The sequence below is a fragment of the Ictalurus punctatus genome, chromosome 17 (genome assembly GCF_001660625.3).
Source record: "Ictalurus punctatus breed USDA103 chromosome 17, Coco_2.0, whole genome shotgun sequence".
Classification (NCBI taxonomy): domain Eukaryota; kingdom Metazoa; phylum Chordata; class Actinopteri; order Siluriformes; family Ictaluridae; genus Ictalurus; species Ictalurus punctatus.
The window spans coordinates 16,117,787-16,144,768 of NC_030432.2; the positions used below are offsets into that span (position 1 = coordinate 16,117,787).

Consider the following 26,982-nt stretch of genomic DNA (forward strand, 5'->3'; position numbering starts at 1 on the left):
TGATCTGACATCCCACGTATAACTTTCCTTTAAAGTAAAATACTTTTCTCAGTGTAGTCTTACAGTGTGCAGCTGACTGTAAAATTCATATATATAAACTTAAGAAAGTACGTTTAACATGCTTTACTTACCGACTGCCTCACTACTGGTTTTTCCATCGCCTGCGTATTCAACATCTCCACAGTGACTACTCGTGCATTCATTAATCGATTAATCTATACAAAGCCTACCACACACACATACCTTCTCACTACATTTGGAAAAATATTCATTTTCCAAAAGATGTGACCTTTCCCTTACTATTAATAAAAATTTTAAAAAGATAGAAGTTCTCTGAGGATTTAACATGCAGGGGAAAAACAAGCTTTTGCTACTTCAGGAAATGTTTGCTATAAAGTTGACCACCTTTCTGTTTTTGCTATTCTAACATTTTAGCCTTTTTAATATATGTTCAGAAACTGAACTAAAATGTCCCACTTCCCATTAAAGCATCCCATGAGATATTACATTAAGACAAAATATCTTGTTAGGTTTTTAAGCCCCTAACTCTAAATTTACTATGAGCCATAAGTACTTCTGTGTAACATGTTTGTTTAAAGTTTTAAGTAATTATTTGCTTCACATCATGTATTTTAACCTACTTACCCCACTTTAAACTTGACCTTAGATGATGTATCTATTAAAGAGGTTATAGATCTCCTGAATAACCTCCATCCTTCACCAGTAGATGGTGTTACAGCACAACAAAAGTGTAAACCTCCTTTCTCTAGATTCCATACTCTGGGCAAATCACTAGTCATTGGCAACTTAATCAAAATGGATTAAAATTATACTTCAAATTCAACATTAAAAAAAAGCAATTATCAATAACACCTGATTTTGATACTTTTATTTCTCTTTCCTTTTACGAGTACATATTGATCTGGACAAAGGGAATAAAAACACATTACCTTCACTCTGCAATCTCACAAGGACAAGTGCATAATATATTTCAGAGGAAAACCAAAAGAAAATGACATTGAAAAGATAAAAAATAAGACTGATTAAAAACTTTTAACATTTAATGGAGCAGAATGAGAGATTCTGATTAAGCTTAGGCCAGAGCTAGAGCTAAAAGTACTAAGGAATGATCATTTCTTGCAGGTAATGGTCCAGGCCTAAGCTTAATCAGATTCCAGAAAACCGGTCCAAAGAGGCTCGAGGCTCACCAGAGCTGTTGCTATGGAAGCGCTAGTTGGGAGCAGAGCCACAGAAATTGGAGATAAAAAGTAGATGCAGTCTTTTGTTGTGTATTTTTCCCTGTGAGTGCTGTAAGATCTGTTCGGCCTTGCTGGCTAAACAAGCTCCCCGTCACTGACTGCCTTTGTTCATTCACCCAACACGCCACAATTACTGCTAACAGCTCGACTTCTTCAAGGTGTCTTAAATGCTCGTATAGCCAGTGGGCTAACGCTGAACAGTTTGGGTTTGACTGTGTGCATGTTGGTACTGGTAACTAAGCAAAAACCGAGAAGCATTTGCCTACTGGAATGAATCTCATTTCAGACCATATGAGTGAACTAAAACAGATGAATATGTAGATAATGTATATACACACACACTACAAAAATTCCCAGAACTAATGGTATTACTCTGAAATTGTGTTTGCTCCTTTTTATACAAGATTGCATACAGGTCTCAAATAGTTCCTCAGAAATTCCAGTTTTATATATCACGCTGGTTATTCAGCAGTTTAGTGTTAATGGGCAGGGACGAATCAGTCAGACCCTTGCATGGCAAAATTCTAACCTTGCAACATAAAAATACAGCCAGGGGGAAAAAAACCTGAGACAATACGGACTACTGAGGCCTCACAAATATGCATGTCCAATCTTGAAATTCATTGAATTATAAACTGAATGTGCTGAGAAAGAGCAAGGGAACATCATAATCAGGGCCATTTTACAAACGGTAAAGTTATACTATGTAAGGTGTTATGAGGCATTAAAAACATTTATACACCTGTATTCAATTGACCGGGATCACTGAATTAGGTCTTAAATGGGAAAAAAAAAAGCTGCTATTTAAACACCTGGACATCTGAAAAGGCAGTTGAAGAAATCAGGTGCAAGCTTTCATATCGAGCTTTTCATTTTTCAACAGCATTCAGTCATCTTTCTCAGCATTATGAAGCTTTTATACACTCACGCTCTTAAAATTCTTACATAGCACAGCTTTAAGACGCTGAAATGTTGGGTTATATTTATATGTATAATCATTGACAACATCTATACACAGAAACAATATAGACTGGCTTTCAGCAGATTCGAGAGGATCCTGATCCTGATGCTGCTGTGGTGGTGGTGGTGGTGTATGGCTGTGATGCAGTCACATCTCTACTCAAGTGACTGCAGCATGAGCAGCTGCTTCAGGACCTTCGTCTGGCTCGTTTCTCGAATCTCTCCAGCCAGGAACATCTCGTCTACTACCGTGTACACCTGAGAGCGTGAGATTGAGAAGGATATAAACGAGCCACATGTTTGCACAACTGTCTGGAGGATACTTCACTTACATGCTAACATTACGAATAATGAAATCATTATTTGTACACAGAGTGAAATCATCATCAACTGCCTTTATCCATCCAGAGCTGGGCGGTATGATATGATGGATCTCAAAAACGATTCACTTTATGCAGCTAGCACCTTAATAACCTTTACCAAATTCATAATTTAACTATTTATATAAACACAGTTGTGCTCATTAATTTACATACCCCTTGCAGAATGTTAAAACCGATCATCATGTTCAAAAGTTTACATCCGCCGTAAACCCCGCTTAATGTATCGTGATGCCTTCTTGAGCATCAGTGAGTGAATGTACCTTCTGTAATGCAGTAGTTGTGTACAAGTCCCTCAATTGGATATTTAAAAACAGGGTGGCTTAGTGGTTTGCCTCGCACCTTCAGGGTTGGGGGGTTCGAATCCCGCCTCCGCCCTGTGTGCACGAAGTTTGCATGTTCTCGACGTGCTTCGGGGGTTTCCTCCAGGTACTCTGGATTCCTCCCCCAGTCCAAAGACATACACTGTAAACTGACTGGCATTTCCAAAATTGTCCACGAACAGGTGTGTGAATGTGCGTGTGATGGGTTGGCACCCTGCCTGGGGGGTCCCCCACCTTATGCTTCTCTGCGACCTTGTTTAGGATAAGCAGTATTGAAAATGGATGGATATGTTGACGTTAGTACGGAATAAAGTATGACCGGGTGCACTGTCCTAGGAAAGTAATCCACGACTGCGTGGTTTGATGTTGGTCCCACCCTGAAGTTGATTGTTTTCTGCCACAGCAATTTACCAACTGTAACATTTTTTGTTTATTTCTTAATGAATGAATCATCGTCCTTTTCTATGTTTATAGTTATGAATTAATGTTGTGGAACGTTCATGAAGCAAGTTAGTTCCTGTTATCACTCACATTGCTATATAACAGCTATAAACAGCCTCTTTTTTCTTCTCTCGGAGTTAATAAGACTTAAAAGGCACAGCGGGTTATGCGACTGAAAAACAGAAAACTTCATTATATCAAAGACATTTTCCGCTGTTTAATAATACCACTTAAACGCTTAGTGTCATTAGTGTTAGATTCTGAACAGCGTGCCCCATACAAGTCCCTGTGTATGAGCTGTTACTATAGAAACAACAACATATTCGAACAAGTGCATAAAATAAAGCCGTGGACATGAACTACAGCCAGCACCACCGTCAGAGCTGCTGTTACACCCAATTAAAGGTCAGGTGTTGATGATTACCATGATATAATATTTTTTGCTGTATGACCAGCTCAGTCTCAGACGAGTGCTGCCAATCCGACACAACAGACAGAGATATGATGAAGTCCTTCAGTGTCTGATTAAATGCGAGGATTGTAATCATGAGCAGATGGGCTCATTTTCTGCGCTATGTTTTCTTTATTGCTCTTTCCGTTGCTGCTGTTGGCGTGGGCACAGCTTTGTTAAGTCTCGTCCATTAGGCAGTTTTTAAAAATACAATCAGGCAATTAGCGATGGAGAAGCTGAACGCAATTATCACAGGCTCTTCTTAATTACGTACAGTTTTCCCTTTATATGAAGCCTCCTCCATGCTGAAATGGTGTGCATGTGCTTAATTGTGTGATTGTTGTAATTATGCATCGAATATCTGTTGCCATGGTAATCCTATGCTACAGGCGCAATGCATTATTGCAGTGCCTTATTTTCTAGAGTACACAACCTCAGCATCATGCTAAAAATGTGAATAGTGGTCATTGTTTTAGTGCGTGTTAGACCGTGGGGAGTTTTGTACTCACCTTGTAGAAATTGAAGACCAAATCTAATTCACACACATTGTGGAAATATTCGTTTAAGACCTGTCGAAAGGTGAGAATCATAAGAAGAAACCATGTGAAACAATGAACAAATGACACAAATTAAAATGCAACACCAAAAACATTTCACACATACTCAAGAAAAATCGAAATATCTAAACTTTTGATTTGTTCAAGGTTTTAAATCATGGGCTTTGTCCTTGTAGCATGCAGAGCACTGGCAGGGTTTTTTCGTGACGTGTCTACTTTAAAGGTGTAGTCAGTGATTTTGGTAGAAGTCTCTTCAGCGTTCCATCCAAAGCCGCATGTCAAACCTTAAATCATGTCAAGGCTGTAATGCACAAATGTTAGTGATGGTGCGAGATGGCGACCTTTTTGAATCGACACAATATGGCTGACAGGACAAAAGAGAGACGGCATCTTGTCCTGACCGGTTGGATGTTTTTGTTGTTCTTTTTTTTTTTTTTTTGGGGGGGGGGGGGGGGGGGGGTATTCTAGTTTTCGGAGGCTGGGGGCAGAGTTTTTCTTCTGAGTAGATATTTTGCTAACAGCCATTACTGAAATCACTTTACATCCCTATACTGCGCAAATAATAAAGGCACTTTGGCCTGCGTCATTTGTTTATTTAAAAATGCAATCTGAAGGTCGTACAAAGTGACTTTAATCTTTAAAGTGCACCTATTATGGTTTTGAAATGTGATAGATACAATAGATTTACATGCATCCAAGATCAAAAAACACTTTAACGTGCTCATAATTTAAACTGCAGCATCCCCCCCCTCAGTTTCACAAACGACTCATTAAATGAGTCTAAATGATTCATTCTAAACTCCTCCTTTCAGAGAGCATACTCTGCTCTGATTGGTCAGATGACCCAGTCTGTTGTGATCGGTCTACCGCTGTCAGCGTGTGTCGAAAAGGAAACGGCCACTACCATAACGAGTTTCAGCGCGGTCTGTTCGCAAGCAGCTGATGAAGACCAGAGGCGGGGTTTTTGTTACAAACCTACGTAGGTTAGTACAGGAAGTAAGTCTGGAATTACTAACGACTCGTTTAGAACAGCTGTTCAGAATCGCTTCCTTCTTTCAGGAGTCAATAACTACGTTTGTCCTGCGCTTTGATTTTTGAAACTTTACATTCACAAACAGCTACATAACACACTCCATGAAATGTAATATTTGACAAACCATAATAGGTGCACTTTAACAACGCTATCATAGCAGGCAACTACTTCAACGACTACAGTACAACGTCATCCACCATCTTTTTTGTTTTGAGTTGAATGGGTCACATGACGAAAAATATGACGGTTTTTGAATATCTCCGTTTTCTCAATCCACGCTAAAACACGAAAAACAGCGTTCTCAGATTGATCCACTTGGGAGAGCGTTTTCGAAAAGCTCCGTTTTTGCTTGACACAAACGCAGTCTCAGTGTGGACAGAAGGCCAAAACGTAGAGAAAGATTTTCAAACTGACCCGGATTAATGTGGATGACACCTTAAGGAACTTACCACTTTGGACCTCACATTTAAGGACCTTTTCTAAGTCACACACCACACCAACTATAGTGTTTTATAATTAACTGTAATACAGAGAAGTACGTCCAGGCAAATCTTTTTATCCCCTACACATGGACTAAAGCACCATCCTTCCCTCTTCCACATACACAAGCTCACAGACGCCCATGATTGGCTAGCGTCGCTGTGATTGACAGGCGAGAGAGTATTCCATTCATCCCACCCAGAGTGCAGAATCAATTTTGCTCCATTGTTTCTCGGCCGTGGATGGCTGTGGCATCGTCGGGATTCGAACTTGTGATCTCCTGACCGTAGGGTAATGCTTTTGTGTTGTGCAAACATTGCATTTGTTTGTGCAGTGAGTAAGACCAAACAGTACAAAGGAGACTTTGGGCAGTCAGGAACCCTTTTAACTTTAAAATAATTTCCATGGACTGAATTTCCCTCACCTCGATTCATTTTAGGAACGTATTACAGCAATTCCGACATTCAGTTAATTATTTAAATATGCACTACAATATTATAGATATTTATTAGAGCCATAGACCTTTATTTATTTCTGAACTTTCCACCAATAGAACGCATTCGGTCCAAGCTGATTATTTACAGGCTACTTGTTTTTGAGCTTTTGAGATTTAGATTAAATCCATGAAATTAGAAGAATTCAATAGGACATATAACTGATAATAGCTTGTGAATTCTACCTCTGTAGTTTATAAAAAAAAAATAATAATAATAAATAAATAAAAGCATGGACTCTGAAAATGTCTGTGTTACAACAGTGTTTCTCAAACTGGACGTTACATTAAATCTCCAAAACTTTAACAAAGTTGTTTTTTTTATTATTATTCTGTCCATTAATTAAATCTGCTCCAAATCTAGTGATGTGTGTTTTAAAAAAATAGTACACGTTAAACATTTTTTAATTAAAATGTGTGCCACCCAATCACAGTTCAAGGCCAACCTGCATCATTTTAATGAGTTATCTGTAATATTAAATTAGGTCTCTTGTACATGCTGGGAAGTGGAGCTGGTGAAGCAGTAACACTTCATATCTACAAAGAGCAGCCTTCAACTAATAAAATATTGAAGAACGGCTGCTCTGCACAGCGATATTTATCCTCCACTGGGAGTAAAGGTTATTCTAGGCGAGTGTAACGGGGAAGAGATTTGGGAGTCGTGTACAGAGGAAGTCCCAGCATTCCAGGTCACTGTGCTCTGAAACTGCCGGACAGTGGAAGCACTCACAGAGCATTACAAATGTGGCAACACACTGAAAACACATTAGTGCAACACGATGTATTATTTAAGTCATTTTTGTAATATTAGATAAAAATGAACACTCGGAGTGGTTCTAGATGATAATTTGATCAATTGTGGCATTGCTGCAATCCAAATATACAATTCGTTTTAATCTCTTATGACATCGCAGATTCACTTAGAAATGTAAAATGAATCGGAATTTTTTTTTTAAATATAATTTACTGCAAAATTGAGAAGTTTGTACTTCTCAAGTTAGAGCTTGTTTTTATAACTGACTCTGAAGGATAAAATCAACTCACTCATTCATACGTTTAACCGTTTTGTTTGGTTGCATAGTCGTACAGTGGCGGCGTACTGAATGATCTGGTTTGCTTAAAATGTAATTAGATTTTTTTTAATTACTTTGACTAAAGGGCAATCTTATTCTGTTAAAGAATTATAAAGTGGAAGGAATGTAGGCTTATTAAGTGAAATGTGAAAGAAAAGGATGTAAAATGCTGAAATTGGCCAAATGATTGTGAGGATTATGATTTCAATATTTCACCGTTTTATCTATTCTTGTGTAGATTTTGTTAAATACATTTTGAGGCATGCCATGACCGTCTTTTTCTGGCAATATATTCACTTTCTGTCCACACCGTGCAGCTCTATGAGATACTACAGAAGTATCAAATATTTTTCAACATTTAAGCATCAACATTTCTGTAATCAAATACTGTAGTGAGATGCTACCACTAATCCTCTTCACTGAGGTACATATTCTGTATCATATTTGATTTTGTGCACTACTCTTCAGCCTTCTTTTTCTATTGAGGGTGTAATTCATGGAACCCAATCTGTAGCAATAAGTTAAGATGAAGCTTATCTTAGCTGTGATGCTGTAATGTTATTATGTGCTTGTGTTGTACGTTTTGTTTTGTTTTTTAAACCTCGGAGACAAAGCGGACTGTTTCTAAAGACAAGCAAAGAGAAAGAGCTGAGAACTGGTTTAAGACTTACCTCCACAAAGTTATGAATGCCCTCCAGGTAGGCCAGGTTATTGTCAGTAACGTCCACACAGATACAGAAATACAGACCAGCGTAGCGTCTGTAGATAATCTTGAAGTTCCTGAACTGCAGTGCAGAGAAACATGAGCAGGAGATGTTCTTATTCACCACATAGTACAGTACTGCTGTTTGTGGTTGGTTTATGTAGATTGGTGTTTAGGGTCAATTTGTTAACACACCATTAAACTCACATAATAATATATAAGAGACTTTCTCTTATAAAGTGTGTGTGGGGGGGGATAATCCTCTAGGCTCCGTGGGTTTGAGCTCTTCATATCTCGCATACAAATTATTATTACAGGATCATGACATTTTTAGCTACATAACCTGCATGTAAAGCTAACGTGTTCATTATAGAGAAATGTGTAAATGTGGTGTTAAAATATTTTAAATACGTGAGCTACGTTACAAGCTGTTAGGAGGCCGGTGAACTCTCTGGAGTGGCAGGAGGACATGGACATGTATCCCCACAACTTTGAGTAGTTTACGCCTTTAAAAATCTTTTATACACTACTACTTCATAGCACAAACGGGTCTGAAGCCTTTTCTAAAAACATTACTTAAGCCGTTTCGTGGTGATGCATTCACATTATTGTATCAGGAATTTATTTACAGAAAACATCAATCCTCATATTGTTGCATGTAAGAATAAATAGGGAGGCTTTATACAGGCTGTAGCTGTCATTATAAATGGGACAAAACAACGGAAACTACATTTTAATAACCACAAAGCCTCCAACACTTCCTTGGTTGTGTTTAAAAAGATAGTGTGGATTTAAATAGAGTGGAAGTTAAAGTGGAAGTGAGATGTGCTTTCTGTGAGATACAGTACATACAGATGAGTAAAACCACTTCAGAAACACTTTCGGTGCAAACCGTAATCCCCATCGTCGTTCTTTTTTCCAGGCTTTCCAAAGTTACCCCATGGGTGTTTCTAAACTGTTCATTATAGAGATTTCATTATATATTTCTGTAAAGTTGTTTGGGACAATGCCCACTGTTAAAAGCATTATACAAATAAAACTGAATAAAAAGAACAATAGAGCGTGATGTAGAGGGTACGTTAACAAATCCACAATCTCGTTCTTTTCGTTGTCTGTCGAATACATGCTTCAGAGAATCCTCCAAAGTCTTTGGACAATAATATTTTTTCTAGCAAACAGTACAGATCTAAGCTCTATAATAATAGTATATTATTATAATGTTCCTTTTTCTCCTGGCAGCTTCACGATCTTACACTAACTGATTCACGTCAAATCCGCCATCTTCAATCAGTGGCTTCCAGCTCACTGCGTTTACTCACTACATAGGGTGCAGCATAATGACACTGTAGTATGCATTGCACCATACGCCTTGTCGAATGAGATCTGAGATTCAGTCACAGACAAGAATTTAAATATTTGTTTTTCCCCCCCTTATATTTTAATGTCATCTGACAACACCTGCACTAGCATTAAAGTACACAAACATAAGCATTCGCTACGATCAACACATTCGGGTTGATCAGCACGATTCCTGCAGATTTACAAATGTCTCATACTGAGTAGGAACCTTATGAGGTGAACAAGCCATGTTTCCTTCCACATATTTTTGTGCGAGTTTTGGGATGTCGCATTAAAAATAATACTTGATACACCAGGTGCCAATAAAATCAACTGAAGCGGATCATTTGTTTTATTCGATAAGACATGGGCATAAACTACGATGGAAACATTTACTGAATAAATCCCTCAATGTGCTTTTTTTTTTAAATTTAATGTCATGTGACTTTACCTCAACAAATCGTGGGATTGGATAATTGGCTCAGAAAAAATAAAAATGGGGCGAGCGAAAGGTATGTTTGGATAGACGACTTTGCGCCAGTTTCCCCCGGAAGTGACCGTTTTGTTTGCTTGAACAAATGGGATGGAAACGGTGCTTTATTCGCAAATGTTTTATACGATATTCCAATTTTTCGCGCAAATTAAATTTGCATTTGCAATTTACTTGAATGGAAACATGGCTATAGACACTTTAACATAAAATAAGCTATAGATTTGTTTCTTTTTCTTTGCATCAAATTTTTCAAGTGTAAAATACATGTACATCTCTAGTCAACACCATACTTACTCTGGAGAACTCCTACTTTCACAAGTATTCTTAAAACCAAAGAGAAGCACATGGCAAGGGGACGGATAGTTCTGGTTTTGTGAAAAACATGAAAGCGCACCCATTATGGTTTTGAAACGTACCTAATTTTGTTTCAAAGGTCTCATACAATAGATTTACATGCATCCAAGATCAAAAAACACTTTAATGTGCTCATAATTTAAACTGCAGCATTACCTTTTTTTCCCCCAGCATCATAAACGACTCGTTAAATGGTCCGTTCTAAATGATTCATTCTATACTCCTTCTTTCAGAGAGCATACTCTACTGTCCAAGTCTGTTGTGATTGGTCTACCGCTGTCAGTGTCTGTTGAAAAGGAAACGCCCACTACCATAATGAGCAGCCGTTGAAGACCGGAGGCGGGGTTTTTGTTACAAACCTACGTAGCTTAGTACAGGAGGTAAATCTGGCATTACTGATGACTCGTTTCAGCTGTTCACAATCAGTTCCTTCTTCTGGTAGTCAATAACTCCGTTTGTCGTGCGCTTTGATTTTTTACATTCACAAACAGCTTTATAACACACTCCATGAAAGGTAATATCTGAAAAACCATAACGGATGCACTTTAAATGTGGCCAAACTGTTACATTCCCTCATCAGTCAACTACCACAGGTCACAAAATCCCGGAGAACATTTGGATATCCCTCTGCTCTTTAGAGGAGGGATTAAATCTAAGGAGGGAGGCAGAAAACGAGAACATTACCTCTACAAAGTTGGTGTGTTTGGCATCTCGGACAGTCACTACAGCATGAACCTCCTCAATGAGCTTTTGCTTCTCATCATCATCAAACTGCATATACCATTTAGCCAGTCTGGTTTTTCCCGCTCGATTTTGGATCAGAATGAAGCGAATCTACAAAAGTAAAAGAAAGACAAACACACAATGTGGATGAATAAAAAAAGGTCAGGGTGTGTTATTCAGTAACTCAGTGGCTCACCACAGAAGACCTGATCATGGATGTATACTAATGTACACTGAGCTGGGAGAGTTCCTCCTGCACAGATCTGGATCTGTTAGTCTTCAAATGTCCATCAGGATCCTTCATCTTTTCAATAAATAACTACTACAGAACAGTATAAGATAAGAGGGGTACATCAGGCAGGAAGTTGGTTATCGACTGGAGAGCTAATTTATGTAGCTTCGTCTATTCTCAAGTGAGCTGGTCGTTGGCTCTCATCATTTTAGACACCAATTTTACCATTAAAAACGAAACTGTTTAAAATCAATACTTCCTTCATTACTCTGTTCATATTCATTATTAATCCATATTCCATTTATCTTTACATTAGTTAGCAAGGATGCTAACGTCACCTAGCCTAGACTAGCTCCTCTGGACGCTAGTTACTAATGACATAGAATCAAACTTACCATTTTTCAGATTTCCGGTATTCAAATCTAGCTAAATAAAGCTAATTAATCGACCTTTCTGTAGCTCTGCATATAAAACATATATTTTGAAGAAAGAGACCTCCAATGGGCTGGCCTTTCGTGCCGCTAACCTGTTATTACCCCGACATAGGACGCTAGAGGCCTGAAGAACGTGTGGAATTATGGGAAATGGAGTTTTATAACGTCAGTCTTTTAACGGCAGCTAAAGAAAACTATGCAGATAGAAAACTACAAGTACCATCTCCTATTACACTCTATGAAGTGACGTTGGCGGTTGTAGGATCATGTGAGAGCTTTCGACGTTCTGTATGGGAAATGTTTTGACGTTTATTTCTGTTTAAAGTTGGTGTGGTAACTATTTCAGAGTGGACATCTTTGTTGCTTTATTATTATTATTATTATTATTATTATTATTATTATTTGCTGCTATTATTTCGAAGAGATAAATATCGATATAAAATCTAAGCGTTTTAAAAGAACTTTAGATACGTATGGGCGTGTATTGGTCACTGTGAACATGTGGGAGTCTAGAGAGAAAGGGGAAAAAATGTAGCCTATATTTATTTTACATTTTAAAATAAAACTCTTTTGTCTTTTTACACGTTGCGTGATGAGTGTAACATTAAACTATTGTATAGTTAATGCTGATCTTGGGTGGCATTCTGTCAGGAATAGAAAAAAAAGATAAAATAATGAAAGGACAGCTTCAGAGAAAAATAATGGTGTTAAGCTTTTGTTTTCATCCGCAGCTTGTTTGGCTACAGGCTGAGAGATTGTCCTGTTCACCATGACACAATAATGTCCAGGCTGGAGTTTCTGATTGCAAAACTGAGAGAGAGAAGAATGCAGCAGCCCTCAGGACTGAAATATGTTAAGTGGAGGAGCAGGAGCAATGAACTCTCTTAATTTGTTGTTTTTACTGCTGAAGAAGGTTTTTTTTTCCGTTTTGTTTTCTGTAGAATTTGGCTGCCGTTGAAGACAATTACAGCTGTGATCTTTTTGGTGCACAACTCACATTATTCACATCTGAGTGTCTAGTGGCACAGTGTTTTAATGGACTTTAATCATGTTGCAGTTGTATCTGTGTGCTACCTATTTAATAACATTTTTGATGAAGGTCATTTTGTGGTCAGATTACTTTGCATAATCGTGGCACCATTGTTTCGTGGATTTTATTTATCTCTAACCCAATGTTTAACACAAAGCAATCTGTTACAGATCTTACTGGGAGTGGAAGTATTGTAAAATGCATTTAGGAATTAGTAGTCCGATGTTTTGTCAGACATTAAAATGTAGATTTTTCCCCCTAACAAATGTAGTGTGAACAAATAAATCTATCAAACCGATCGCCTCTACACTTCTGCACACACACAAGCAAGTTGAAGGAGGTTTTTAAAAATGGGCAGCACAATAACTGATTTTGTGATTAGAAATTTAGCTGTGGCTAAACTAGAATAACATTTTTGTTAGGGGCTTTGAAGTCATTGTTATTTATTTATTCGTCTATTATTATTATTATTATTATTATTATTATTATTATTATTATTATTATATTATATAATGTGGGTTTATGTTGTGAAATATATATATATATATATATATATATATATATATATATATATATATATATATATATATATATATATATATATATATATATATACACACACACACACACACACACACACACACACACACATATATATATAGTTGCAATCAAAATTATTTGACCCCCCATTGAAATCAGGTTTATTGTCAAAATTTACAGACTTTCTGCTGTTTGCCATGATCAAATCAAACAAAAGCAATTGGAATACTTCAACACAACGAATGCTTCAAGTCATTTCCCCAAATTCAACTGAAAATCAACTTGTAATGACTTCTCCAGTTTCAAAATTATTCAACCCCTTCATGGCAAGCATCTTTAGTACTTAGTAGAGCACCCCTTTTGCTGTTATGACCTGCTGCAAATGAGATGCATAGCTTCTGGCAGCGTTCCTGAGGAATCTTAGCCCATTCCTCATGAGCAATGGCCTCCAGTTCAGTAATATTTTTGGCTTTGCATGCTGCAACCGCCTTCTTCAAATCCCACCAGAGATTTCCTATGGGGTTCAATTCAGGTGACTGTGATCTTAAAGGACTTCTTCTGCAACCAGGCCTTGGTGGAATTTGAGGTATGCTTGGGATCATTGTCCTATTGGAAGGCCTAATGATGCCAAAGCTTCAGCTTCCTCACAGACGGCATGATGTTTTCTCGTAGGATTTCCTGATACCAGAGATTTTCCAGTGCCAGAGGATGCTAAGCAGCCCCAGAGCATCACCAAACCACAACCATGCTTGACTGTGGACAGAGTGTTCTTTCTTCATTCTTCTTCCTCCAGACATACCGCTGATCCATCGTGCCAAAAAGTTCCAACTTCTCTTGCTTATTTATATGATTTCGAGCTGACTTTTCTTGTGCTTTTGGGTCAGTAGTGGTGTACGTCTTGGAGTTCTTGCACGGAAATCTTCTGCATTTAGTACACAACATACTGTGCTCACTGAAACCTCAGTGCCTGTTGCCACCAAGCCTTGCTGCAGGTCTTTTGCAGTCACTCGAGGATTTTTCACAACCTGCCTTCTCAGAAATCTGGTAGCAGCCATTAATGGCTTCCTTTTTCTGCTCTGTCCAGGTATTTCATGAATTTTCTACCCCAAGCCAGTTCAGGTATCTCATGTGTTCCAGCTCACGCACAGCTGGTGCAACTAATGAAGCCCTTGATTAGTTTCATCAGGTGTACTTGAAACAATACCTGTTTTGCATATTTGTGCTGTTGTGAGAGATTTTATTCAGGAGGGTTGAATAACTTTTGAAACTGGAGAAATCATTATAAATTGCATTTTCAGTTGAATTTGGGGAAACCACTTGAAGCATTCGTTGTGTTGAACTATTTCAGTCACTTTTGCTTGATTTGTTCATTGCAACCAACTGAAAGTCTGTAAATTTTGACAATAAACCCAATTCGCGATGGGGGTCGAATAATTTTGACTGCAACTGTATATATGATCACTTGTATGATTGAAATGAATTACTACTCAGCAAGAATCATATGGCAGCTCGATGACTCACTGCACCGCTCTCTCCAGTGCTCTCCAGAATGATTAATGTCCTTGGCTGTAAAACACATTTGAATCCTGAAACTTCATTTTCATAACCAGCAGAGCCTTTGGGGACAATAATCTGGACCCTTGTTTTGTGCCATTGATTAAAGCAGGATTTAAGTGCTGTAATAAAGGGAGATCGGGGCTAAAGAGGTCTCCTGAGGTATAGCTCAAATATGTAAAACAAAAGAATAAAGTAAAATCCATAGTACAATTGCAGTCATGTCATAATGTATTAAAATGCAAATGTACGTAAATAAAAATAGCAAATAATACAAAATTTAAAAAGTAGACATATCAATACTATAAATGATGTCTTTATTATTATTATTATTATTATTATTATTATTATTATTATGATTATTATTATTATTATTACTAATAATGATATCCTAATCACTTTAGTAATAGACTCATTTGACTCATTTTACCAGGAAAAGTGCATATAACGTACATTTAAAGCTTTATTCTGTAATGTATTTACAGCCCATAAAGATACAATATATCCACAGTTCTAAGTGCAAAATATTCAAAAACTATACACTCATTAATGTTACATAAGATAAAGGCACCACGCCAGCAAAAATGACATTTAACACTAGGCCTACTGCAAATAATTAAAAAGAAAATGTATTTAGAAGCGTATTATTATTATTATTATTATTATTATTATTATTATTATTATTATTATTGTTATTATTATTATTATTGCTGCTGCTGTTGTTGTTAAAATATATTCTGTAGGTGGTCCATTTCTTAAGCTTTTTGAAAATATGCAGTGTTTAATTGGCTTTGTGTATTTGTGTGTTTGTGCCACACATCGAGGCTGCGCCGTCGTTGCCTATTCTCTGTGTGTGTGTGTGTGTCGGAGTGGTTGAAGGGAGGAGAGGCTGGGAACGGGAGAGGATCCGCCATTATTGGGAAGCTGAAAAACCCCGCACTTACGCACGCACACACACACACACACACACACACACTCCGCCACAAATGAGTGTATTTTGCGTCGCGTCAGCTCGGATCTGTTTTCTGCGGATAAAAATCTGCGCTTTTGTCGCTGTAGAGTTTTAGCGCAGTGTCCGACTGAAACGTTTAACAACAACAACAAAAAAGAGGAGACTGAGAAGTCGGGATGTTTTTGGGGCACAACAAAGGAAATAAGAAGAAGTGGTGAAAAGAGCGTGCTGGACGCAGGGAACTCTCTCTCTCTCTCTCTCTCTCTCTCTCTCTCTCTCTTTCTCTACGCCCCCCTCCTTTCCCAGCAGTAACACAGGGAGAGATCCGGACATTCCGGCTTGTTTTTCTTCACTGTTTGATTCGTCTGTTTCACTAACAATAACAGCAACACAGGCACTAAAACGCTCTGAAAACTTTGTTTCATGGATTCATCATTGTGAGAAGAGTATTGTTAGACGGACAGCTACAGGAAAAAAGGGAGATAATGAAATTAATGTGACTAGGGGAGAAGAGTTATTTCTGCTGTTACTGAATCTAAAGGGAGAGAAAAACGAGTGAAAGAGTCGAGGAGTGGAGAAGACAGACAGGAATGCTGTGGTATGTACCAGTCTTTTTCCTTTTCTTCATTTTCTTTCTTAAAAAAAAAATATATATACATATATATTTCAACAAACAAAAGTATAAACTCCCATTGAGCAGTTCACCACTACAATGAATTTGTACACCAGGTCCTATAAAAAGAAGTGGACTAGTAAAGTGAATGTGTGTGTAGTGCACATGAGAGAAGTGTGTTATGGGATTGGGATCAGTAATTCCTTTTTCCTGCAGGCTTTGCAAGGCCCTTTAACGCATTTTATGGCTGTTTTACTTCCTTTCTGTGTGCCTATTAAAGTGTAGGGCGATTCTTTGTTAGATCTGGTTCGTTTGAGTGTTTTAAAGAACAGCACTAGTGTTACTTTCAGTCATGGCTGTCATGTGTACTAATGGGAGAAGGCAAGAGCCCATTGCACTGCCATTGTTATTTCTAATACAGTCCACTCACTTAGTACCATGCTGATATACTGTAGTTATAAGATTATTCAGGATTTGTCAACTCAGTATAGACATGTATACACATACATAGATAAACCAGTATGTATGTATGTATGTATGTATGTATATATATATATATATATATATATATATATATATATATATATATATATATATATATATATCTCTTTCTTTCTTTCTTTCTTTCTTTCTTTCTTTTTTGGCCATGTACGATTATCAGTGTGTCAAAGTCGGAAAGACAGAATTACATTGGATTGTCTGTCAGCGATCTGAACTGTCTTGTCAATTGCAAAGACAAACTCTTTTTCTCTGTCAGAGTACCACATCCTTCTGTATACGTATTGAAAAGGTTTCACACAGTTTCTGTGTGAAAGAAATCAATCTTAAGGGAGTAGAAAGGTCGAGGAATTTTCTTTTCTGGATGAAGTGTTAAGGGTGCCTTCCTTTCGCCAAGGTACTCACGAGCGAGTCTCATTTCTACAGAGGCCACAAAATTATAATATCCCACTTTCACTTAGCAAGGTCACAGTCTGATCAGTCTAATCATGTTTTACGCAATGTTACATACAGGTGTTTGTTCAAGTTAGTGTTAAATAGCATGGCCTTAGACTTTGGATGTTGGTTAATAACTTGTATTTGGTTCAAAAGTTGGCACAGGATGAATGAGTGTCATGTTGTTGTAAGCATTCGTGTCATTTTAAAGACTCTTTGGCCTGCACAGTATCTAAATATGGTTTACTGGCAGCCCTGCAACTCTGAGGGAACACGGAGAGGAGTTTTGCACGTCAAAGTCTGAGGAATTTGTTGACCAGAATTAATGGAGCAGAAACGAGTCCATGTTCCTCGGCTAAGGTCATGCTGTCAAAAGTTTATCAAATCGGGAATGACGGATAAGGGAGAGTGGAATGTCTGCCCAGTCAAACTTTTTCACAAGTAGTATGCTCAGTGCATATATACCAGAAGGAGAGCGCGATCTTTGCTTCAATGGTGCAATTGTAAATTATGTTAAATGTTCATTGGTGGGAAATATCCTCAAAGAGCAGTTACTATTTAGTTCCTTTTTATGCAGATACTGTTAATTAGTTTTGTTCCTCTGTTGTTTTTCATAAGATAAATGTGTGCGAGTGTGCAGTGAGACTGCTTAACCATATTCTTCCATCTGGCGAAGCATTCATTAAACAAAAAACTGTTGTGGCACTTATGTAATTTTATGAAGATACAACATAAGGTGTTGGAATAGGTGTAATATCAGTGTGGAAAGAGAGAAAATATTCGCTTGTACATTCTACATACACCAAATTCATAATTGGGTAATATTCAGCATGTTTTACTTGAGTATTGATATGAAGATGGATACAGCAAGTTTGTCATCTTTTTTTTTTTTTCCTTCATTCTATCAGTTTTCCCACATGCACATACAAAACCCAAAGATTTGCTCCCTACAATACAGGGGGTATCCCCCCCCCCATCATGATTAATATGATGAACAACCTTAAATTAGATCGGCCATTTGCAAATATGCTATTATTTGACCCTGGAATATTACTGAAGTTCTTTGCCTCTTCAATATTCTGTGCTTAGTTGGTTTTACAAGGTGTAGATCTGTGTTACTTGACCACACCCATGCTTTTGGCATGTTCTGTAGAGTAGGAACCAAACAACATATGGCTGAAATGGTTCATCTAAATTTCAAAGCAAAATTTAAGCTTGTTTACCACTGGAATATTTCTGCCATATCTTTTATTTGTCTGGTTGGATCTCCGTGATACAGCAAACAACTTTGAGCCATGAAAGTGGAATATTAACAGCATGTTCCTGTTTTATTGTGAATGACCTTCCAGGTCTGCACATAGTTTGTACGCCGTGTTCATTTAAAAAAAAAAAGAAGAAGAGATTTTCCAAGCAGCTGTAGTTGTAAAAAGATTTCAGCAGGGAATGTAAGTGGTTTTTTTTTGTTGTGTTTTTTTTTTAAAGCATTACTTGATCCACAATTACAATCAGTGTTCTAAGAACAGTTTTTCTCTTTGAGTGGCCTGATGAAAATGCGTGATAAAAGGAATCAGGGGCTTATGTGAGGTTTAATCTCTCATTCCTCAGCTTTATCTGTACCTTGCTTACAGTTATTCCTGCTTGTGTGCACTTCAGTTACCCAGGCAACTCAGATTTGAGTGTTTACAACCAAGTTGCTCAGTTTGTGGAGTAGTGTTAGTGCTGTAAAAGACTTTGTCATAATGAGTCAAATATTAAGGATTTAGGGATTGACTTAAGCATTCATTAAATCATTTGTTGGCTTGCATATGGATCTTTTCCATATTCGTCAAAAAAAAAAAGAAGCCATTTGCAGAGGCAAAAGCTGCCTTGGTGCATCCAACAACCTAATGATCTGTGAATAATCCTGAAAAGCATTATTACTATGATATTTACCTCATCTAATGTCTGCCTGTTTATCTGAGTTATCTTATTACCACTTAACTCATTACTTGGTCACTTTAGAATTATATTGTTCTTTTGGCTATCCATAACCTCTTAATGTCTTATAATTACTGGAGCGGTTCAAACATATTTAATACTGTTTTAGGTGTTGTCATTCCGCCTCCACGTGAGCCAAAGCCGCCTCATTCAGGTCAGGGAGTCATTCGGTTTTCATTCTGAGAAAGCAGGTGGTGGCCTGTGAATCTAGTTCATACAAGTCTTGACCGCACCCTCACACAGTCTTTGCCTAGTCTCAATTTCATCCAGAGTTTAACACTTCTGCTAATAGACTTCCATCAACATCAGACGTTCTTAAGTGTGTATATATATAATATATATTTATACTATTATGCACAGGAATGTTTATGGGTTTACATAATGTAAAATTTAACAGATATGATTTTAATTGGGCACTTGTGTTTTGATAAAGCGAGGACCTAATTTTAGCCGCTTTAGAATATCTACCCCAGATTACACTGGTCATGTTCTGAATGGCTGCCTTGTTCATGAGTGGATTACACTAGAAAGAAGCTTGCATTTTGTAATGAGGAGCTGAATTTCCATTAAGAAATCTACTGGAGTTGAATGGATTCTCCTGACACCTCCCCATGCCTCAAATCTTTTGAGAACACATTACTACCAGGGAGTGCCGTGCAACAAGGGGATTCAGTATGAACTAACATTAACAGCTGATATAGCTCTGAAAAGGCTACTAGAAAGCTCCGAGGACTCTAGAATCGATATGACGATGGTCATACGGTTTTAATGGGTATCACAGTCCCAGAAGACCAGATTAGAGCTGGTGTACAAATTCACCACAAATGATCACATCTGCACTGCACTGGTCTTTTGGGGGAGGGGTAGAGGGCACTCTGTGTTCTAAAGAAAAGTGGCTATCCATTGTCGGAGTGTTTCAAATCACCCGCCATCGGTCTTCGCAACAATGGAGGGCCACGTTGTTTTAAAGAATGGTGTCCATGGTGATGTGCTTGCAGGACATGTGGACGTTGTGTAGTTATGGCCTTCTTTGCAGTGCTGCTTTCCTTGTAACTGGTGTTAGCCAAGACGTAGAGACATGTACATGCCAAAAACTAAACGCAGTGATTGTGCTTTTGAGGGCAGTAAAGACGGACACTTTCTGTGTTCCCATTTCCTGAAGCTGTGCTGGTACACTGGATTGGATGATGAGTTTTGTCAATAATCTCTCCCGTCTGCATTCACTTGATGGCACTGTGTGTGTGTCATAGTGACTCAGCATTTTACCTGTGGACAAGAGGGGCTTTAATGGGTAGAAAGTGCGAGAGTGGAAGAAACGTAGAGCAGAGATAGAGTGAAGGAGAAAAGGATATGTTCAGGCACAGGCCGAGCCCTGGTTCCACCCCGTGCAATAGATCTCTGTTGCAGGTGTGTTGGGAATTTGGCTCACGCCAAAAATGTGATGAGGTATGAATGCGCTGTTGTCATGGCCACCTCCCATTTCCACCCTGTTCTTAGGGTATAACAGCTGTGATTTGCTTAGGCTTTGTATTATTCTGTTTAACATTTAAGTTCTTTAGAAAGCTGTTCAATGGTGTTCTTGCAATGGTTTCTTTCTCTTCCTGCAATATTTCTTTCTTCTCCCCTTGACCTCCTTTTCCTCTTGAGTTGCTCCTGTAATTTTGCTCCTGGTGGGATTCCCCCCTTCAGCGCCACCATTTCCTGCAGGATGTCCACCAATGATGCCCCTGGTAAGGGGAGGTGGGAGAGAGAGACAGTGTGTGAGCCAGTGTTCAGACTGTAGTATGAGAGAGACTTAGCTGGATCTAGCACTCTCTGTGGGAGATGTAACTAACATTATTGTTCATCTCTGTGCTTTATACTTCAACATGATACCAGTCAGTGTAGACTCTGAAAATAAATTGTTCAGTTTTCCTCAAAATGGTGATCTTTATTTAAAAAGAAATGTTGTGAAGCCGAGGGTTGTTTGGATTCTCCATCTTGCCTGGTAAACAATTCATTTCTAATCAGTGATGAATTTTTGATTTGATGGAGATGAACAGTGGCTGTGCAGAATTGACATATTTACCTCTAGAGTTTGATGACTTAATTGTGACTGTCACTCCCACCTGCCTGTGTGAGTGAACATGGTGGGACTGAAGTAGTGGAGTGTAATTAAAGATGGCAAGTTTCATTACTGGTAGATAGAAGGTAGTTGCATGATGATGAGTTCGGGGGGGATATAGACAAGAAAATATTCTATACATGAGACTAAAGGCTTTGGAAATGTTTGTGAAGCTTCTCACATCTCTCAACCTATGTTCACCATAGCACGTGATAGTTGGAGATGAATTGGTTTCTGTACATGCACGATCCAGAGCCATGATCTCAGTGACAGTGGCGAGCAACATTTGAACTGAGATTTTCTTAATTCTATGCAAACTAGATACAGTGTGGTACAGCAGCAAATCCAAATGATTGGACTGAACGATCGAATGAACTCGGACCAGTTATTTTGTTTGTAGTCCGACGTTTCTTCAGCTTACTCAAAACCTTAGTTTCTAACTGCAGTTAATTCCCATTTACTGTTTGATGTGCAAAAATGAAGAAAAAAAAAGTCATGTATGTCATGTAAATGTGTAGAGTGATTATGAAGAAAAATAAAGCTTGTTAGGAAGTTGCAGAGATTGTTAGTGTATTTGGTGGGTGTACTTAACTTGTTTTGCTAATCTTCCAATGAAGCTAGTATGAAGCCCAGCACTGATTAGTGCATTGTTTCATTTGTGTTTAGGTATATTTAATAAGTATACCAGGTATATTTAATAAGTATACCAAGTATATTTAATTTGTGTTTAAGAAACTAGTCATCTTAAGAAAGTATAGAGAGCGTTGGGAGCCATTTTCAATGAAACAAACAAACAAAAAAAGTTGGACATTGCACAAATGACAACCGTAGTAGTCGCTACACGCCCACAAAAGAAAAATGACAAGAGGCGTGAGCTACTCACTTCCCTTTATAAATGATGCAGGGTCAGCCTATGCATCCCATTCCAAACCCTAAAAGTAAAATCTCCACTTTTCTGATTTTTAGCGTGTACCCAGACTGAGGAGTGATAACTTGTCAGAAGCAATTGGGCTGGTCTCAGAATTTCAGGCGTCCTTTGACCACTGTGGTGTCCTTTAACACTGCCAGTGCCTTCTGCGCAAATTTAGTGACCACATGGGTGGAGTAGTTGAATCAGCATGGTATAAAAACAACCTCTCAAGAGACCACAATTTAATCCAATAAGTAGGACTAGGAAGGATCTATATATGCAATTTTGTGTGTGTGTGTGTGTGTGTAATATATATATATATATATATATATATATATATATATATATATATATATATATATATATATATATATATATATATATATATATATATATATATATATATATACACACACACACACACACACACACACACACACACACACACACACACACACACACGTTTCTGTCACCTTTGAATGAAAGTTTCCAGAAGACACTGCTATCTGCGTACATTTGTCACTTCTCTCTTATCACATATGAGAGACATTTTTCACACATCTCTTATCTCATGCCCGTCTAGGACACTGGTCAATGACTAAGCATGGCCGTGTGTAAGGGTGCCGGGCACGGCAGCATCGATCGACTCAGCAATGGCTTGTCAGCCTGGCACCATATAGCTAATGATGTACTCGCTGGCGTGGGCAATCTGGGAAAGCAGCCATAAAACGGAGAGGCACAGTGGCAAGCGAAGATGCATTGGCTTCATATAGGGCAAGGAGTCAAGTACTGTCCGGACTGGCAAAATGCTTCTCTCTTGCTCGCTCTCTCTTTATATTTATATGTATGTATGTGTGTGTATATATATATATATATATATATATATATATATATATATATATATATATATATATATATATATATATATATATATATATATATGTATATATATATATAAAAAATGTTTCAGTTTCTTCCAACAGGGCAAGAGGAAATAGATTCCTGTTTATTTAGTTCCACCTCCATTAGCTGCTAAAATGTTATCTCTGCAATCGGCTTGAAGTTGCCACTCTTGCATGGCTGTATCCTGCCCCCAGTGACTTGGTCCAGATACAGTATGTCCTTTTTGTTTTTTGTTATTTTTATTATTATTTTTTAAACGGCTGTTTGGGTGACCTGTCTGGCTTTGTAGAAAAGCACAGCAAAAAGCTATTACAAAAGTGAAAACAATCAGGAAACACCTAGTATGTTATATTGAAGTTGTATCGATACTGGCGCCTGTGGGCAACTGACTGATTTTGAAAAGAAATATCAATCTGTTACTTTGCATGATTTTAGAATTGAACATAAAACCTAATTACTGTCACTTAAAGGTTTACCAATTAAACATTTACTCATTAATTTAATCGAAAAGGTTCAAAAGTGTATCTTATTTCAATTAGAGGAAAACATTTACTGTAAAAACGAAGAGATGGGCTATTCTTTGTGCAAGAAACAATCACTACCCAATCTTCACCATGCATGTTGGAGACGAAATAAGTGAAGGAAAAGTTCAGCATATAGATTATTTTGCTAGACACAACAATTATGTTGAACAATTAGAAAAAAACATGACTATGTACTGATATGGTGTACTGTGCTGCTTCTTTTAAAGTACTGTAGCTTTCACATATGCCTTACTGCAGTCATAACAATCACAAGAGGGACACTTCCACAAAAGAAATCGACTTTAAAACAAATAAATTGCAGTTTCTTTTCAGAATCGTTTGTTTTTCATCTAGAAATTGAATTGAATAATTTATTGCTTATAACTACAGCGAGGAACGTCATGTTTATTAAAAAAAAACAACTAAAAGACCAGTTTTCTTTCTTTCTTTTTAAGGCTGTTGCACACCAGAACCTTTTCTTTTCATTTTTGTGTGCAAGACTGTCAGGGGGAAAACATCATTTATGTCGCATACCTTTAGTTTTGAAGTTAATTTTATAGTTTGTTAATGTTAAAGTCGGTGGAAGAGAGCTTGTATCTGCTCTATCAAGAGTTTAAAATCTAAAACAAGCAGTTGCAGACATGGATCTGAAAAAAAAGGCATGAATTATGTGCGATGCATGAAAAATCATTTAAGTTTTCGGTTTAACAAATCGGTTGTTAATATTTAGCACCTGGTGACCTGATATTTCCTGTATATATATATTTTTTTAATTGTTGTTGTTTGTTTACTTGTCTTACTTAGCTTACTGTTGGGTCTCTTACTATAATCTACTTTTACTTAGATATTAAAAAGATTTTAAAAAGTGAGTCAAAGATCAAACTTATGACTAAACCCAGTCTCAAGATGTATGTATGTCTCATGAGTCAAGATTAAGTCAAGTAGAGGAATTAAAGTAAAGTTTGCCACATAGCACACTTACTAAATTATAGTTGTGTGTCTTGGGGAGGAACAGAGGCGTTTTATCAAGTAGGAAAAAAAAATCCCACAAGAAACATGTCAGCGCTGGAATGCTGATGGTCCAGAGTGTTCATGCTTCTGACTGGTTTTGTCTTCCTTGCTGTCAGTTTGATGCTGCAACTTGCCTGCTGTGTGTGTTGACGAAACAGGGCTAGGTCAGAGGAGTTGCAGTACACGAGTTTGGGAGCCATGTTGTCTTCATGTAGTTTTCTTCTCACAGTGATTGTGACTAGCCTTTCTGTGACCCAAAGATTTGCTGACGTTTAGTAATATGAACGCTCTCTCTCTCTCTCTCTCTCTTTCTCTCTCTCTCACACACACTCTCTAATCTCTCACACTTCCTGTAGTCTCCCATAGTGTAGACCTTGTTGCACAGCAGATCCTGGATCGGGGCTTCAGAGGTCAAAGGTGATAGTTGTGTCCGCAGTGGGCCTGTAGTTATTCCGAAGGCGGCTAGCTGTCCTGGGATTAGGGCTGAACAGGAGGAAATAAACATGGTGTTCTGAATTTGTTGCGGCTTTTTCCACATCAATGTAAAAATCCAGGCATAAATCTCTGGTTTTGGGTTTGGATCTTGATGGGACTTTTGTTTACCGGAAAGCTCGTTTCCCAATGGTACTTGCTCGGATTTAAAAAAAAATGGTTCCCCCGTTTGTGTCCTCTCCTGGCTCCTTTTGACTGTGCAGCTGTAGCTATTTTCACCACGATTTGCCACTTCTGCTCTGCTTTTTTTGTTCATATTTGTTTAACATTTCTGTCAGATTCTGGGACCTTTTATTAGGTGTATTTGAATGTTTATATTTATATATACACACACCCCCACACACACCCTCACTAGTAAATAAAGCAGAGTAATACCTGGCAGATTGGCATGACGGGTCTTTTTAACTGTGTCGTGGAGGAATGTAGAGACAGAGGAGGGGAATGATACTGTGACAGACTACAAGGTTCTCTGCTGGTGCCAGTAGTCTGCTGCCTAAAGCAATGAAAGCACGTATCTTTCCACCACTGGACTTCACAACACTATGAAAAACATCACGCTTGCCTCAAAACAGAAGGTCTACAACTTCCCTACTAGAATCAAATTGTTAAATTTATGACACATGCCGTGTGTATGGTGTTATTGTTCCCCATGTACAGAAGTTCCCTTTCATCTGTGGGTCAATACTGTTCCGAGCATAGCAATATTGCACAGATTGATATTGTGCCGTGTGAGAACGAAGACGAAGCTTTAACCCTGTTTGCTCGATGATTTCTATGACCTACACTGATGATGTAAGCTGGACATTTTGGCAGAGAGAAGTTCAACACAAGTCTTGCGAATGCTCACAGGCAACTGTGACTGTGATATATTTGCAGTCTAGTCATTGAGCTGACAAATTGAAAAAGCCCTGATTCATAAAAGTGCCAATTATTAGAGTCTCTATTCTTTTAGATGAATTTGCTTTTAACCATGTTTGTTTTCTTGCACTTTAAGGCTTTTCTGACAGCAGGATTGAAAGCACTAATCAGAAAGAAAAACCTCCTAGATGTCTACATTTTCATGTTGGATTGTGTGTTTCTGGCAGTTACTGTCAGCCAACAAGACTAACCGGTTTCAAAACAGCCAACCTGCTCTCTGTTCACCATGATGTCAGCAGGCACTGTGCTGTTGTGCTAAAGGCGGTGGTTAAAGCTGTTCTGCTGTTAACACCCGCCTTAGCAAACTCTATAGGAATCTCGGCTGCTTTTGCAAACAGGCTAAGCCGAAACTGCCTGCAAAACCTGTGAAGAAAGAGCATTGTCACTTACCGGGACAAAAAGAATTAAGCTGCCTGTGTTTTCACAGAGAAGAAATGGCATGAGACGGAAGCTCTAGGAAGCAAAGTGCGTTGTTCATCACCGCCCATTAAAATTGGTCTAATTACAGTTGAGCACACAGTGAGCGTCCATTCACTTGGCTGTGTTTACACATTGAAATATCACTTTTTCTTAATAGTATGCTTATCATTAGCATCCTGGCTGTCACCTGTACACTTCTAAGTAATAGGTGTATTGTGTGTATGTGTGTGTTGTTTGTGTGTGTGTGTGTGTATGTATATGTGTGTGTATGTATGTGTGTGTGTATGTATAAAATATATAATTACAGACTACTCCACATTCCAATGTATGAAATCATGTTTCCTCATAGTGAAACAATTCTCAGTTGCTAATGC

The 26,982-nt window shown here is 38.0% G+C and overlaps 2 protein-coding genes and 1 long non-coding RNA gene across 4 annotated transcripts in view; 2 read left to right on the plus strand and 1 right to left on the minus strand.

Annotated features, from left to right (window-relative positions):
• Nucleotides 1-874: 874 nt before the first annotated feature.
• On the minus strand, nt 875-11,855 carry ap2s1 (adaptor related protein complex 2 subunit sigma 1). Of its 2 annotated transcripts, XM_053687455.1 has the most exons (6): nt 11,689-11,843; nt 11,258-11,383; nt 11,023-11,172; nt 8,122-8,235; nt 4,324-4,383; nt 875-2,477 (listed from the first exon to the last, which is right to left on the minus strand). In XM_053687455.1, exons 2-6 carry the CDS (start codon nt 11,273-11,275, stop codon nt 2,376-2,378), a joined length of 444 nt encoding a protein of 147 aa, XP_053543430.1. In that variant the 5' UTR covers nt 11,276-11,383; nt 11,689-11,843; the 3' UTR covers nt 875-2,375. The 2 variants fall into 2 exon arrangements, with proteins under 2 accessions (XP_053543430.1, XP_017346359.1); XM_017490870.3 differs by lacking the exon at nt 11,258-11,383 and having other exon boundaries at nt 11,689-11,855.
• Nucleotides 11,856-11,960: 105 nt separating this feature from the next.
• On the plus strand, nt 11,961-13,055 carry LOC108277871 (uncharacterized). The gene is made up of 2 exons (XR_001815183.3): nt 11,961-12,060; nt 12,459-13,055. It is a non-coding gene; the product is annotated as an uncharacterized LOC108277871 (long non-coding RNA).
• A 2,663-nt stretch (nt 13,056-15,718) lies between these two features.
• arhgap35a (Rho GTPase activating protein 35a) overlaps nt 15,719-26,982 on the plus strand; it is a 74,442-nt gene continuing 63,178 nt past the window's right edge. Inside the window, exon 1 of the mRNA XM_017490871.3 lies at nt 15,719-16,401. The gene's annotated coding sequence lies outside the window, so the exon portion shown is untranslated. The remainder of the gene's footprint in view (nt 16,402-26,982) is intronic.

Excerpts from the sequence above, each read along its gene's own strand:
- ap2s1 (XM_053687455.1), bottom strand. Across the intron at positions 8,236-11,022 it reads AACACACCAACTTTGTAGAG|TTCAGGAACTTCAAGATTAT; the intron begins GTAATGTTCTCG and ends TCTGCACTGCAG. Across the intron at positions 2,478-4,323 it reads TGGTCTTCAATTTCTACAAG|GTGTACACGGTAGTAGACGA; the intron begins GTGAGTACAAAA and ends TCACGCTCTCAG.